Here is a 16,385-nt window from a genome sequence, read left to right as displayed (position 1 = left end):
GCAATCCCGGATGGAATTCCTGAATGAATCTCGGAAGGAATTCCTGAAGGAATCTCGGAACGAATTTTCGAAGGAATCCCGGAAGGAATTCCTGAAGGTATCCCGGAAAGTAATACTGGAAGGAATTGTTGAAGATATTCGGAACGAATTCCTGGGAGGAATTTCTGTAAGATTCCTGGGAAGAATTCCTGAAGAAATCATGGGAGGAATTCCTGAAGGAACCTTGGAAGGAATTCCTAAAGAAATCCCGGAAGGAGTTTCTGAAGAATTCCTGGGAAGAAATCCTGATGGAGTCCTGGTAGGAATTCCTGAAAAAATCCCGGAAAGGAATACTGGAAGAAATTTGTAACCGTTGGTCCCAATTTATAGCTTGCCGGCTCTGCCGTAAGTTTCCCATGTCTTTCCATGACCTGCCAGTAAGCCCCTTTTACCCATTCCTTTACCTACAAAACAAATAGAGAGCCTTACTGGTGGCGTAAACCCCGCTGTCTATACTCAAAAATAAAAGATTCGACAACGTCATCTACAATTAATTAGTACACGTCTCAATCGCTCTCCCTGGTACGGTCCGGACTGTGGTTTGAGCAAAAACATAAGGCGTTACGACTTGTGTTGACCTAATAAAGACCCTGCGCATAGTGGGTGACAGACACGACGAAGTGTCACTGTCAAACTTCGGCCCTTCGTCGGACTTCTTATTGGATAGGCCGGGGTAGATACTACCGAATCAAGGGGATTCATCCTCTTTGCCGTCCGACTCTCGGAGAAACCAGTAGTGCGCGCTAGAGTGTCCCAACTAAAGTTTTTTATAGAAACCGCGTGGTGTATATTTAAGTAGTTAGTGCTTTTTGTGGTTAAATCTAAAAGTTTGAAGAGTTAGTGTTAGAAAAGTATTAGTACGGTTAGTAGAAGATATCCTATAGTTAATTTGTTAGTTTTTAAATGAAAAATTTGTTAAATAGATTTTGACAGATTCGAGTTCAAGTGAAAACCTAAAACTACACCGCTGTATAAGGAGAAGCAAGAAGAAAAGGTAAATCAATTTGTATGAAATCTAATGCTAAACTGAACATTTGTAAAAAAAGGTGTTATGTATATATGAGAGACGGAATGGTACTAATCACATGGATTAGGTCCAGATTCGGGCCTTTTCTTTTCACCCACACTCCTGTGGCTAAGCCCGGAGGATTTCTTTTCACCACCAGTGAACGCCAGGACACTTGGTCAGCGGCCGAGAGAACAAACGCCGGTAACGCCGGTTCACCCTTGCAAACGTGCAACGAAAGTGCCACCCCGTTGCGCCATTTTGGAGGTCGGCCATTGGGATAGTTCGGCGGCCATCTTCAACCAAGCACTCGCCATCACCGTGTGAGTCCCGCGGAAAGAGAATCCACTGCCACTTCATCGGCACCAGCCAACACCCCGGCGTGGGTTTACGTTGGTCATCCCCAACGATTCCAAGGCCATCGATCGGCCCAGGATCAACCGTAGCCCAGCTGGCGGGCCCTAGTCCACCCAGCAAGGTACAACGCTACACCGCTGTGAGGGGACCCATCCCTGCAACCGTCCAAACCGCCTATCGCCGCCACCACCGCCCAGGCCCAGGTCCGGCCAAGGCCTAACTGTGAATGGCCCTGGTGTTCCATTGGAGATAGCCATTCCTCCCCGAGTCACCCGTGGATCCACAACGATCGGCAACGACCGCCAGATCAAAACGGCAAGTACCATGTAACCGTCTCTCAACAACACCCAAATCGTCCCTAAAATGGGTCAATAAAACCTAGATATGTAAGCTCAATTGGCCTTTAGCCTTATTTAGCCAACGCACTCCCTGCTTGTATATACACCACTTTCTTTTCCGTACCCACAAGTGGTCTTCAACCCTACTGCTCGATAAGTTGCTATAAAATTTGACTTCACCTTGATTCATTTCGCTTCGGTCCTTCTAATGGTCTGTTTACCATTCAGCTGTCAGGGAAAATAACAGATAAACTCCCACACCGAAGGTAAGTGACTGGTGATGCAGTGATAGAGGCGGTACTAATTAATGAGACGACCCTGAGATCGGCAAAATTCCCACCTTTTTCCCCCCCTGAGCAGCCGAGAGGCTACAAATTGGCGCCCAACGAAAAATATTAGCTATCGTCAAACTTTCACCACCCTTAGCAGAAGGAGGTAAACAACTTTTGTTTTGACAATTTCGTTCTCCAAACGAACAAGTTGATTGAACAACATGGATGTGGAATTTGAAATACAATACAAGCGTTTGATGGTTCATCATTTGGAAAAGCATGAAATTGAACACGAATTAGCGATCAGAGCAGTACAGTTTGAATCCACCGAGTCTAGATCGGCCATCCAGCGAAGGCTTAGGGATCGGCTGAAGGAAGAGAAGGATATGCCCAACATTGACATCGATTTTCTTAGGTGCAAAGTGTCAGTAGATGCGGAAATTAAAGTGATAGATGCGAATGTTAACCAAATTCGAAGTTATCTCGAAAATGTGGTACGGTTTGAAGGACTGAAAGATAGTTTGAAGTCACGGTTGGTTCATTACTTTGCCCGTGTTCGCCGCGCTCAGGAATATGCTGAGTCAGACGAAGACTTGTCCGACTGCGATGAGCTCGTTGGAGCGATACGAGGACTGATGAACACTCATTTTTCGATTTTTTCTCCATTAGAAACTGTTAGACAGGAGGTGTTGCAAGAAATCGCTCGCTCTGTTACGAGTATGAGGCAGGGTTCAGAGGACAATGAGAATATTTCAAATAAGGCGAAGAAGACAGGCCAGAAAGGTTCCAAAAACGTAGAGCGGGGGGTGCAGGAATCTTCTAAGGAGGACAGTGAAGATTCGTTAGCCGCCGAAGGAGCCGCTGGTCCTTCGAATCATTCAAAACGTCGCGAACTGCTATCGGTGAAGCAGACACCCGGGGTAGATTTAGGAGCACTCACGGGAGCGCTCTCCGCGTTATATCCTTTCGGCTTCCCTCCGGATGCCTATGGAAGGCAACGCCAAGTCGAGAGCCCAAACGCGAGTCGTTCGGAAAAAGTCATTCGTAAATTCTCATTGAGCAAAAAGTCGAAGTCGAAGCCTAGTCAGCAGGCGGAGACATCGGATTCAGTTGCGGAGTCCGATTCAGAAAGCTCTACCTCGTCGTCGGATCCTCCGGTGTCAAACCGCAGGAAGAATCGTAGTCGTCGCGTATCGCAGAAGTACAGGCCGGTTTCCGAGTGGAATATCCGGTATGACGGTAAAGACAATGGTCAGAATCTCATGAAGTTCCTCAGAGAGGTCGAGTTTTACGCCAAATCGGAGAACGTGTCAAAGCGCGAATTGTTTCGATCCGCAATTTACCTGTTCAAAGATCAGGCCAAATCGTGGTATATGTCGGGCGTGGAAAACGAAGACTTCGCCAATTGGAACGAACTCGTAGCGGAACTCAAACGTGAGTTTCTTAGTCCCGATCACGATCACGTGACCGAGATTAAAGCTATATCGCGAAAGCAAGGGCCCAAAGAGCGTTTTACGGACTACTTCTCAGAAATGCAGAAGATATTCAACTCCCTCACGAAGCCGATTTCGGAAGGGAAGAAGTTCGAAATTATCAATCGTAACCTTCGGTCGGACTATAAGGGTCACGCGGTCGCGTCGAACATTGATAATTTAGCGGACCTGAAAAGGTTTGGGAGGCAGCTAGATGCTACCTACTGGTACAAATACGCCCCAAACACTCAGGATCAAAATGCGACGCGAAATAGAACTCAGGTGAATGAAGTAAGCCGTGAACCGCCAAGAAAACCTAAACATACAGTCGAAGATCAAAACAAAACGTTCAAATCCCGAAGTTTTTACCGCTCGTCCAAAGAGGCCTCGGATGAAGATCGAACCCCGAAGAAACCGCCGCGCGAAAATCCTAAAAGTGCTAAGCCAGAACAAAAGAAAACCGATAACCCTAGAACAAACTCGGCGTGGTTAGATAGATATGTCCCTCCTACAGAAGGAACCTGTTTCAATTGTCGAAGACAAGGCCATCACCATTCAGAGTGTACCCAATATAGATACAAATTTTGTCTCAGGTGTGGGTTACACGAGGTGGAAACCAAAAATTGTCCCTACTGCGAAAAAAACTTTCGGTAGACTGCCTGAGAGGGCAGAGCAGTCACACTAATTCCGAAAATCCCTCTACAACCCCAATTAAAGTCCAGCTTTCTCAATCAGGTTACAACCAAGTTCAACCCTCCGAATACGATGAACCCACCGAATCCCATCTCGAAGAACTTTTCGTTCGGGTGGAAGACGACAACCGTCCGTTTGTTCAAATTTCCGTTTTCGATATTCCCATAGTAGGCCTTCTCGATAGCGGAGCACACCGAAGCATTTTGGGAATAGGCTCTTTGAAACTCATCAAGTCCTGTAAACTGAAAATTTTCCCGGCGAATGTGGACCTGGTCACGGCCAGTGGACAGAAGCTGGAGGTAACGGGGTATGTTAATCTCCCAATGAACTTTAATGGGCAAACCAAGCTTATTTCTACTTTAGTCGTTCCACAGCTAAAAAGACGTCTACTGTTAGGGACCGATTTTTGGAATTCTTTCGGAATCGTTCCTGCGGTCCAAAAAGTAGCCGCAGAAGAATTAGAACTCGCCCCGGAGGACAGGCCTCTAACAGAAGCACAGCTATGCGAACTGGAAGAGGTCAAGAGCCTGTTCAAAGTAGCTGTCGAGGGTCAGTTAGACACTACGCCTCTAATTACCCACCGCATTGAGTTGACCGATGAGACTAAACAGTTGGCACCGGTCCGTATAAACCCTTTCCCTACGTCCCCGAAACGTCAGGAGCAAATTAACCAAGAGCTGGACAATATGCTCGAAGCGGGCATAATTGAGCGCTCATACAGCCATTGGGCGTTGAGATTAGTCCCTGTAGACAAGCCGGACGACACTGTACGATTATGCCTCGATGCTCGCAAGTTAAACGAGCGAACCTTGCGGGATTCTTACCCGTTGCCTCACGCCGATAGGATTCTCAGCAGAGTAGGACCGTGTAAATATATTTCGACAATCGATTTGTCAAAGGCATTTTTACAAATTCCGCTCCATCCCAAGTCCAAGAAATTCACCGCTTTTTCCGTTCTAGGCCGTGGATTGTTCCAGTTCACCCGCATGCCTTTTGGGTTGGTAAATAGCCCCGCTACGCTGTCCCGGCTAATGGACCGTGTCCTGGGTGCGGGTGAACTAGAACCAAAAGTCTTTGTGTATCTGGACGACATAATCGTCCTAAGCGAGTCGTTCGAAGAGCACCTCATGTTGCTCAGAGAAGTGGCAGCTCGGCTTAATAGAGCAAATTTGTCGATAAATTTACAAAAATCTCGATTTTGCGTCTCGGAACTTCCCTACCTGGGATATATTTTGACCAACACGGGCCTGAAACCCAACCCCGATCGGGTGGAAGCAATCGTGAATATTGAACGCCCCACCAGCATTCGCGCCTTACGGCGTTTTCTTGGTATGTGTAACTACTACCGACGCTTTATAGCCAACTATAGCGAGGTAGTCCGGGCCCTTACCGACCTGCTGAAGGATAAGCCCAAATCCGTCCGATGGAACGAATCGGCCGAGAAGTCTTTCGTAGCGATTAAAGAACTACTGATTAGTGCCCCATTACTCACAAACCCTAACTTCAACAAGCCGTTTTGTATCCACTGCGATGCCAGTGACACGGCCATCGCCGGTGTCCTTACGCAAGACGTAGACGGGATAGAGCAACCCATTTCCTACTACTCACAGAAATTAACTGGCCCAGAACAACGTTACTGCGCCACGGAGAAGGAAGCACTCGCTGTCCTGAAATCCGTCGAGAAATTTCGATGTTATGTAGAGGGATCAAAGTTCACGGTCATAACCGATGCTTCAGCCCTCACGTACATCCTTAGGAGTAGCTGGCGCACCTCTTCTCGTCTCTGTCGATGGAGCATAGAACTCCAACGCCACGATATGGTCATCAAGCACCGCCGCGGCATCGACAACGTGGTGCCTGATACCTTGTCAAGGGCCGTTGAAGTTCTATCGCTACATAGACAGGGGGACGATTGGTATGCTAGAATGTTCAATAAGGTACTTGAGGAACCTGAAAAGTACAAGGACTTTAGGGTGGAGAACGGGACCCTGAAGAAATTTGTTTCGACTCAAGGAGACGCTCTAGACTACCACTTTGAGTGGAAAGTCTGTGTACCCAAAGATATGCGAGAAAACATACTGGTCGAAGAGCACGATGATGCCCTTCACCTAGGGTCTGATAAAACCATAGCGAAAGTGAAGAAAAAATACTATTGGCCAAATTTAGGACAGGATGTACGTTCACATATTCGGAAATGCTCGGCGTGCCTTGAGAGCAAACCGCCAAATCGTTCGCAAAATCCGGTAGTTGGCAACCCAAGATTGGCCACTAAACCGTTCCAGATCGTGGCCGTCGATTTCATTCAATCCCTACCCAGGAGCAAAACCGGGAAAGCGCATTTACTCGTAATAATGGACATTTTTTCCAAATTCTGTTTACTCGTCCCAGTACGGAAGATAACAGCACCCCAAGTTTGCGAAATACTGGAAAACTGCTGGTTTCGGCGGTATTCCACGCCAGAATTCCTCATATCCGATAATGCGTCCACGTTTCTGTCTTCTGATTTCAAAGAACTTCTGCAAAAGTTTCAGGTGCAGCACTGGACAAACCCACGGCATCACAGCCAATCCAACCCCGTGGAGCGCCTTAATCGCACCATCAATGCGTGTATAAGAACCTACGCTAGGTCAAACCAGAAACTATGGGACACCAGAGTTTCCGAAATAGAATATGTCCTTAACAACACTCCCCATGGATCCACCGGTTTCAGTCCGTATAGGATTTTGTTCGGCCACGAAATTGTGAGCCGAGGAGATGAACACCGTGTCGATCGTGACACCACAGAACTTTCGGATGGAGAAAGAATCGAAAAGAAACTTCAAATCGATGACTTTATTCACGAACTCGTCCTTAAAAACCTGAAAAAACAATTCGACAAAAATTCAAAACTTTACAATCTACGTCACAAAACATTCGCACCTGTGTACACGGTAGGGCAGAAAGTTTATAAACGCAACTTTCGCCAATCTTCCGCCGCCCACAATTACAATGCCAAGTTGGGTCCGTGCTACCTTCCGTGCACTGTGGTTGCTCGTGTAGGTACCTCTGCTTACGAGCTGGCGGATGGAAATGGGAAATCCATCGGCGTTTTCTCCGCTGCTGACCTGAAACCCGGGGAAAACTGAAAAGAAAACCCAAAATACAAGAGCATTCATTAGCTTAACATTTTAACGATACGTATCAAAAACTTTCCTTCCGTTTAGCTGCGGCCGAAGCTGAACATCATTTAGTTACACCTGTAACAAATCAAAACATTAGTCACTACAATCGCAAGCCAGAACATTTCATTCAAATACGTAGTTCAATTTTCTAATTTTACTTACCGGTGTTTTCGCCTTGAATAGCTCCCTTCTTTGATTGCTCCTCGAAACAGGCTGTAAAACAAAATAAACAAAGGTACCATAACTGATATTTCCAGCAGCTCCTGTTAGTCGCGCGCACTCTATAAGAGGAACACGCAGAAAAGGAACCCATTCACAACCAAGTAGAGATAGTTTTCACTACCTACCTTTAATATTCATCACCGCTTTTCACGATAATCACGACCGTATCGATTGTGTTGTATTTCACATTTCTCGTTCAGTTTTGTTTTGGTTGTTTTCTATTTTCGTTTGACAGTTCTTGTGCTTGTGTGTTGGTTAAAGACATCGTAACGCAAATCTACCATTAATGGAAAAGAGTAACGCGTTGGCAGTGTTGCCGAATATTAGTACAACATAATTAATTTTGAAAAATCAAAATCAATTTTATGTTGATTTGTTTTTGTTTCAATGGAGAACCCCATGCTTAGTAAAAATGAATGGTTTCATTCATTTTTTTCACTGGGATGGAGGGGTATTTGTAACCGTTGGTCCCAATTTATAGCTTGCCGGCTCTGCCGTAAGTTTCCCATGTCTTTCCATGACCTGCCAGTAAGCCCCTTTTACCCATTCCTTTACCTACAAAACAAATAGAGAGCCTTACTGGTGGCGTAAACCCCGCTGTCTATACTCAAAAATAAAAGATTCGACAACGTCATCTACAATTAATTAGTACACGTCTCAATCGCTCTCCCTGGTACGGTCCGGACTGTGGTTTGAGCAAAAACATAAGGCGTTACGACTTGTGTTGACCTAATAAAGACCCTGCGCATAGTGGGTGACAGACACGACGAAGTGTCACTGTCAAACTTCGGCCCTTCGTCGGACTTCTTATTGGATAGGCCGGGGTAGATACTACCGAATCAAGGGGATTCATCCTCTTTGCCGTCCGACTCTCGGAGAAACCAGTAGTGCGCGCTAGAGTGTCCCAACTAAAGTTTTTTATAGAAACCGCGTGGTGTATATTTAAGTAGTTAGTGCTTTTTGTGGTTAAATCTAAAAGTTTGAAGAGTTAGTGTTAGAAAAGTATTAGTACGGTTAGTAGAAGATATCCTATAGTTAATTTGTTAGTTTTTAAATGAAAAATTTGTTAAATAGATTTTGACAGATTCGAGTTCAAGTGAAAACCTAAAACTACACCGCTGTATAAGGAGAAGCAAGAAGAAAAGGTAAATCAATTTGTATGAAATCTAATGCTAAACTGAACATTTGTAAAAAAAGGTGTTATGTATATATGAGAGACGGAATGGTACTAATCACATGGATTAGGTCCAGATTCGGGCCTTTTCTTTTCACCCACACTCCTGTGGCTAAGCCCGGAGGATTTCTTTTCACCACCAGTGAACGCCAGGACACTTGGTCAGCGGCCGAGAGAACAAACGCCGGTAACGCCGGTTCACCCTTGCAAACGTGCAACGAAAGTGCCACCCCGTTGCGCCATTTTGGAGGTCGGCCATTGGGATAGTTCGGCGGCCATCTTCAACCAAGCACTCGCCATCACCGTGTGAGTCCCGCGGAAAGAGAATCCACTGCCACTTCATCGGCACCAGCCAACACCCCGGCGTGGGTTTACGTTGGTCATCCCCAACGATTCCAAGGCCATCGATCGGCCCAGGATCAACCGTAGCCCAGCTGGCGGGCCCTAGTCCACCCAGCAAGGTACAACGCTACACCGCTGTGAGGGGACCCATCCCTGCAACCGTCCAAACCGCCTATCGCCGCCACCACCGCCCAGGCCCAGGTCCGGCCAAGGCCTAACTGTGAATGGCCCTGGTGTTCCATTGGAGATAGCCATTCCTCCCCGAGTCACCCGTGGATCCACAACGATCGGCAACGACCGCCAGATCAAAACGGCAAGTACCATGTAACCGTCTCTCAACAACACCCAAATCGTCCCTAAAATGGGTCAATAAAACCTAGATATGTAAGCTCAATTGGCCTTTAGCCTTATTTAGCCAACGCACTCCCTGCTTGTATATACACCACTTTCTTTTCCGTACCCACAAGTGGTCTTCAACCCTACTGCTCGATAAGTTGCTATAAAATTTGACTTCACCTTGATTCATTTCGCTTCGGTCCTTCTAATGGTCTGTTTACCATTCAGCTGTCAGGGAAAATAACAGATAAACTCCCACACCGAAGGTAAGTGACTGGTGATGCAGTGATAGAGGCGGTACTAATTAATGAGACGACCCTGAGATCGGCAAAATTCCCACCTTTTTCCCCCCCTGAGCAGCCGAGAGGCTACAAATTGTTGAAGAAATTCGTAATTATTTCCTGAAAGAATCTCGGAAGGAATCCTGGAAGGAAATATTGAAGGAATCCCTGAAGGAAATTTTGAAAGAATCCCGGGAGGAATTCCTGAAGGAATCACGGAAGGAATTCTTGGAAGGAATCCTAGAAGGAAAATCTGAAGGAATCTCGAAAAGAACTCCTGAAGGAATCTCGGAAGGAATTCTTGAAGGTATCTCGGAAGCAATTCCTGAAGGTATCCCGGAGGGAATTCCAGAAGGAATTCTTTATGGCATCACGGAAAGAATTCCTGAAGGAATGCCGGAAAGCATTCCTGAAGCCTCGCCTGAAGCAATCCCGGAAATGAATACTGGATGGGATTGTTGAAGAAATTCGGAAGGAATTCCTGAAGGAATCGCGGAAGGAATTCCTGAAGGAATCTCGGAAAGAATATGAAGGAATCCCTGAAGGAGTTTCTTAAGGAATCCCGGGAGGAATTTCCGGAGGAACCATGGTAGAAATTCCTGGAAGAATCCTGGGAGGAAAAATCCGGGAAAAATCTTGGGAGGAATTCCTGAAGGAATCTCGGGAGAACTACCTGGAGGAAACTCGAGAGGAACTCCTGGAGAAATCTCGAGATGAAATCTTTGAAGATTCCCAGGAGAAAATCCTGGAAGGACTTCATGGAATTTCGGAGGGAAAATTTGAAGGAATCTCAGAAGAATGTTTTGGAAAAATCTTGGAAAGAATCCTGGGAGGATTTCTTGGAAGAATCTCATGGAAATACCGGAGGGATCACCTAGAGGAATCCCGGAAGGATGCCTTGGGAAAATCTTGGAAACAATAACTGGAGCTAGGGGCAAGACACTGTGCGAACGAGAGTAACTCTGAGAAATTCTGAGTAACTCTTTTTACCAATGATCGACGAAATTTGTCGAAAAACACCCCTAAAACTGCTAGAAAAGCGGGATATCGGGCAATATTGTTTTGTTTTTGCGATAGTATCAGGCAATACTCAAGCAAAACGGGAGCAATCCGGAAAAATTCTGAGCAACTCTGTGAAGGAAAATGTACTCTCCAGCACAGTGTCTTGCCCCAAGAACTGGAGTTATCCCGGGTAGAATTCCTGTAGGAATGCGGAATTTATCGAGATATCCGGGAATGAGGTCCTGGGGGAATTTTGGAAGGCAGTCCTGAAGAGTCTACTGAAGAAATCAAGGAAAAAACACATTAGATTCCCGTATGTATTTACTGGAAAAATACCGAAAGGAAATCCTTGACGAATCCGGTAAGAAACTCTGCTAAATCAGGGAAGGATCCACTAGATTAATGGGAATTCGGACAGTGGTAGCGGAATCGAATTAAGAGAAAACCGATAACTAGCGAATTCAATGAGGTTTAATGATAGACATGTTTTCTCTTGTAGATACACTTTTGGAATGACAAAGTATTATTGATTTCCGGTGGTTGACAGCTCACTGTCGAGGGGTCGGCCGATGGGGTTGCCAGTACAAGGGATAGGAAATTGATATTCCCAACACCCCCGCTCAATTTACGGAACCCATCAATCCTAGGTTCGCTCGATGTTTCTGGAAAGCCCCGGCTGGCAAACCTTTGGTCATTATGTCGGCCAGCTGCTCGGCCGTTGGCACGTACTCCAGAACAACACGTCCTTGTTGAATCTCGTTCCGCACGAACATATGCTTCACATCGACGTGTTTTAGTCGCCCTACTCCACGTTCGTCTTCTGCAACACGTATCGTAGATTGGTTGTCCTCGAAGTACTTGATTGGACTGCTCATTCGGATTCCCAGATCTTCCATCGTTCGCATTAGCCACGTTCCTTGACAAACTGCTGTACTCAGCGAAACAAGTTCTGCCTCAGTGGAGGACAGAGAAATTGTCGACTGTTTCCGGGTCAGCCAACAAACGGTATTCCCGAAAATCCGAAAAACGTACCCCGACAACGACTTCCTGTCCATCAAGTCGTTCGCCCAGTCCGCGTCTGCGTAAGCTTCTAACGGCGGAGCTCCGTCGTTTCCCTTATAGACCAGCCCGAGGTCAAGCGTCCCACGTACATATCGCAATACTCTCTTCAGATGTATCCAGTGCTGTTCTGTTGGGCAACTCTGGAACTGGCTAAAGTAATTTGCTGCGACACACAGATCGGGTCGTGATGTTAACGCCACGTACATCAAACACCCGACCAGTTCACGATAGGGTTTATCCGTCTGTTCTCCTGGTTTTCCTCGTTCAAGACGCAGCCGACATTCTATCGGCGTCGAGATGGGCTTGCAATCCTGCATGTTGAATCGACGAAGTAGATTTTCCAAGAATCCCCGCTGGCTGATTTTTAGTGTTCGTTCTTCGATGTCACGTTCCACCTTCATCCCCAGGAAGTTCTTCACCTCGCCAACATCTGACATTTCAAATTCCTCGACGAAACGACGTTTCACTTCCTTCACCAGCGCTAGATTGGGAGATGCAACAAGGATATCGTCGACGTACAAGATGAGAACTATCAATGTACTGCCGGATCCCTTCACATACAAGCACGGATCGTTAGTGCTCCTTCTGTATCCCAACTCCTGCATGAACTGATCGAACCGCTGATTCCAAGCTCTAGACGACTGTTTTAATCCATAAAGGGCACGGTTGAGGCGACATACCAAACCGCTGTTGTGCTTGTATCCCTCTGGAGGCGTCATATAAATCTCTTCTGTAATCTTTCCATTCAGGAACGCGGTGCGCACATCCATTTGGTGGATGTGCCATCTCTCCTGGTTCGCTACTGCCAAAACTGCTCTTATGGTGTCCAGTTTGGCAACCGGAGAGTATGTCTCTGAATAATCAAAGCCATGTCTCTGCGAAAAGCCCCGCGCCACTAGGCGCGCCTTGTAGCGATCAGCTCCACCATCATTGGATCGTTTAACTTTAAACACCCATTTACAGGAAATCGGCTTCCTTCCTTCTGGTAGCTTCGCCATCGTCCAGGTGTCGTTCTTGGTTAAGGAGTCCATTTCCTCGCGAACAGCTTGCTCCCAATGCGGCCAATCCTCTCGCTTCCTCATTTCAGCCAGCGAAGCAGGTAGATTCTCGACGAAACTAGTAGCATTCAGAGCGAATCCAGTATAGTCGAGCTCGTAATCCGCATGCCACCTTGGAACATCCCTCCGCCGTTGAGGCCTTCGTCCTTCATCAGCTACTCCGTCTTCCACAGCAGGTTCGTCCAACTGCTCGTCGGCACTATCAAAATTATCCTCCTCAGTTTCTTCGACTTCCGAATCTTCTTCTGGCTGATCATCCTGAGCACCCTCGTCGTCGGTTTCCAGTCGCGGAATCCAAAGCTTGTCGTTTCCCGAATCTTCATTCACTTGTTGAACACTGTGATCCTTTTCTTCCACGAATATCACGTCCCGAGCGGTAACGATTTCCTTGCGTACAGGATTCCAAATCCGGTAGCCGTTTGTGGTATACCCGACGAATGTTCCACGCCACGATTTCGCGTCGAGTTTCTTCCGACACTCTTTCGGTATGTGAACGTACACATCCGCGCCGAACACTCGAAGCCTCTTCACGTCTGGCTTTTGCCCATTCCAAATTTCAAACGGAGTCTTTTTAGAGTCAATCGCACTCGCGGGGCTACGATTGGCCAAGAACGCTGCGGTTTGGACTGCCGGACCCCATAGTCGCTTATTCACACCACTGTCTTCGAGCATAGAACGCGTCTTCTCAACCAGCGTTCTATTCATACGTTCACTTGTGCCATTTTGCTCTGGCGTGTAGGGCACTGTCCACTCAATCACGATCCCCTTTTGCTTACAAAAGTCAGTGAAGGCTCGACTTTTATACTCCCCTCCATTATCGCAACGGAAACGGGATATCCCTCTGCCAAACTTAGCACTCGCGATCGCCTCGTATTCTCGAAATTTTTCGGCGACTTGGTCCTTCGAACGCATCAGAAAGATGACAGTGAACCGGCTGCAGTCGTCAATAAACGAGACGAAATACTTCTCCCCGTTTATGCCCACCGGCGTCACTGGCCCGCAGACGTCCGAGTGAACCAGTTCCAAAACTTCTTTGGACTGTCTGCCCTCGCGCGCGGAAAACGGTTCACGAGTCTGCTTCCCGGCGATGCACGAATCACATACGGTTACATCAGTCTTTTTCCCGGTTCCGGCATCTAGTCCGGAAACCATATCGTTTCGAATAAGCACTGACAAGTTCTTGGCACTCAAGTGGCCATACCGCCGATGCCACAGTTCAAGCTCTTTAGGGACCCGACCGCAAAAATACGACGATTTTACTGCATTCTCACTTTTTCGGCGAAAGTTCATTTCATACAGTTTTCCGCGCCGCGATCCGACCGCGATCAGTCTCGAGCCTTGCTCAACGCGCACTTTCCTATCAGCGAACATAATCTTCAACCCAGCTGTTTCCATCTTACGCACAGAGAGCAAATTCACTCTTGCCTCCGGGATGTAGAGGACATTTTTAAGGGTAATTGGAATGGACTCACCGTTTACGATGGACGTCAGTTTCACTTCGCCGTGGTGCATCGCCGTAATGCACTCACCCTCCTTTGCAACTGCAATCTTCATCGGCTCTTCCATCGGCGACAAACACTCGAACAGACTCCGGTCGTTCGTCAAGTGTTCCGATGATCCCGAATCGATGATCCAGTTGACTCGTTGCGTTGAGGATCCCTGCGTACCGACCACGAAACACACACCATCTTCGCCCTTTCCATCTCGCTTTCCATAATGCGCACTGTTTTTCACTGTAACACTCTTTTTGTTTTTCTTCTCAGGGCATTCGGAAATTTTATGGCCTTCTTTGTGACAGCCAAAGCACTTCCACTTCTTCTTCTGTTGTTTCCCGGCACTCGCACCGGCGAAAGCGGCATCATCACTTCTCGGCATTGCCGAATCAATACCAGCACTCTTCCGCTTTATTTCTTCATCCAATAAGCGGCACCGCACAAAGTCGAGAGACAAATTTTCTTCTGGCATTGTTTCTAGTGCCGTCACTACCGTCGCGTATTCTGACCCGAGCGTCAACAACAAATGACATACTATGTCAATGTCTTCAAGCACCGCACCGGTTGCTTTGTAGTCCCGCACAACTCGATCGAACACAAGAAAATGGTCCTGCAGGCAGCCGCCGTCGTGACGCAATGACAACAGCTTCTTTTTCAGGTGTAGCCGACTCGCGATGCTCTTGCGCTCGAAAATTCTTTGCAGCGCAAGCCAGATCGCCCTCGGCGTCGGTTTGTCCTGAATGTACTCGAGCTGGCTATCGTGAATTCGAGCAATCAGGAGCGACTTGCAGCGACGATCTCTCTTTCTGCGTTTTTCCGCCGCCTTCTCCTTTTCACCCTTCACCGCGTTCGTGTCTTCCGGCTTCACGACGTAATCATCCACTTCTTCCAGCTCCGTCTCTATGCACTCGGCGAGTTCGTGCTCTTCTAGCACCACCTGCATACGGAACTTCCACGAAGGGTAGTTCGTACCGTCGAACTGCGGAACACGCGCGATTTCACCTTCTCTTTCCATTTCTACGCAAAAACACTCGATCCCGGCACTCGCGAATCCACGGGGCCCATAACCTAATGGGAATTCGGACAGTGGTAGCGGAATCGAATTAAGAGAAAACCGATAACTAGCGAATTCAATGAGGTTTAATGATAGACATGTTTTCTCTTGTAGATACACTTTTGGAATGACAAAGTATTATTGATTTCCGGTGGTTGACAGCTCACTGTCGAGGGGTCGGCCGATGGGGTTGCCAGTACAAGGGATAGGAAATTGATATTCCCAACATAGATGAAACTCGGAAAAATGTTTTGTTCTTCACTGCAGAAACCCGGAATTTCTGAAGAAACCCCGGAAGGAGCCCAGGAACGAACTGCAGGAGGAATTCTTTAAATATTCCCTGAAGAATGATTTGGTAATATTATTTTCGAAGTTCTTTCTGGATGAGAACCCGTAGATAACCTGAAAGATTTCTGATTGATTAACCATAAAATTAGATCTTCCTTCTGACGTAAACATAGCCCACGAACTTGCCCACGAATCATAAAATACGGTAAAAAGAAGAAAAATCAATGTTTTGGTTCTTCTCTGCCGTTTCTGCCGTTCTGCATTTTCCAGATTTTTGAAAAAAAGTGCGTTTTAGTCGAGGTTTTAGTACAATGCCGTTGACGCCGTTGCGCACTCATTGTGAGCAACTGCACGGAGCTCCATACATTGGAAATTTGCCGTTCCGTTCCGTTTCGTTTTGCCGTTGTCATTGTGTTTGAGGCTAATTGTTAAGCGTATTTTCAACGTAAGTCATCAGAATAGGGTCTATTTGATCCAATATTTGATATTGAGAAGTATCTACTTTTATTAGCTCTCCGGAACAAGGCATACATCGACGTGCATGTCCAAATTATATACATTTCCAAATTATATTTTTTACCCTACCACCAGCGAATCCAGGCAATTCGCCCCCAAAACGACGATTCGACCGCTTGGGAGTGTTGTCGTCGTCGTGATGATGCTTCCCGAAAGCAATGTCAAATTCGTTCGGGGTTTCAAAACATTGGAAAGAAATTCATTATTTTTACAGTCAGA

At 46.8% G+C, this 16,385-nt stretch overlaps 1 protein-coding gene across 1 annotated transcript; it reads left to right on the top strand.

Annotated features, from left to right (window-relative positions):
- Positions 1-342: 342 nt before the first annotated feature.
- LOC134285670 (uncharacterized) lies at positions 343-4,148 on the top strand. The gene is made up of 3 exons (XM_062846910.1): positions 343-901; positions 963-1,033; positions 1,134-4,148. Exon 3 carries the CDS (start codon positions 2,234-2,236, stop codon positions 4,136-4,138), a length of 1,905 nt encoding a protein of 634 aa, XP_062702894.1. The 5' UTR covers positions 343-901; positions 963-1,033; positions 1,134-2,233; the 3' UTR covers positions 4,139-4,148.
- The last annotated feature ends 12,237 nt before the right edge of the window (positions 4,149-16,385 follow it).

This window comes from Aedes albopictus, chromosome 1 (genome assembly GCF_035046485.1).
Source record: "Aedes albopictus strain Foshan chromosome 1, AalbF5, whole genome shotgun sequence".
Lineage (NCBI taxonomy): Eukaryota > Metazoa > Arthropoda > Insecta > Diptera > Culicidae > Aedes > Aedes albopictus.
The sequence above is the reverse complement of the archived record's forward strand: the minus strand, read 5'-3'. Positions and strand labels throughout refer to the sequence as shown.

Bases quoted from the DNA above. Each gene is read 5' to 3' on its own strand.
- LOC134285670 (XM_062846910.1), top strand. From the start codon at position 2,234: ATGGATGTGGAATTTGAAATACAATACAAGCGTTTGATGGTTCATCAT.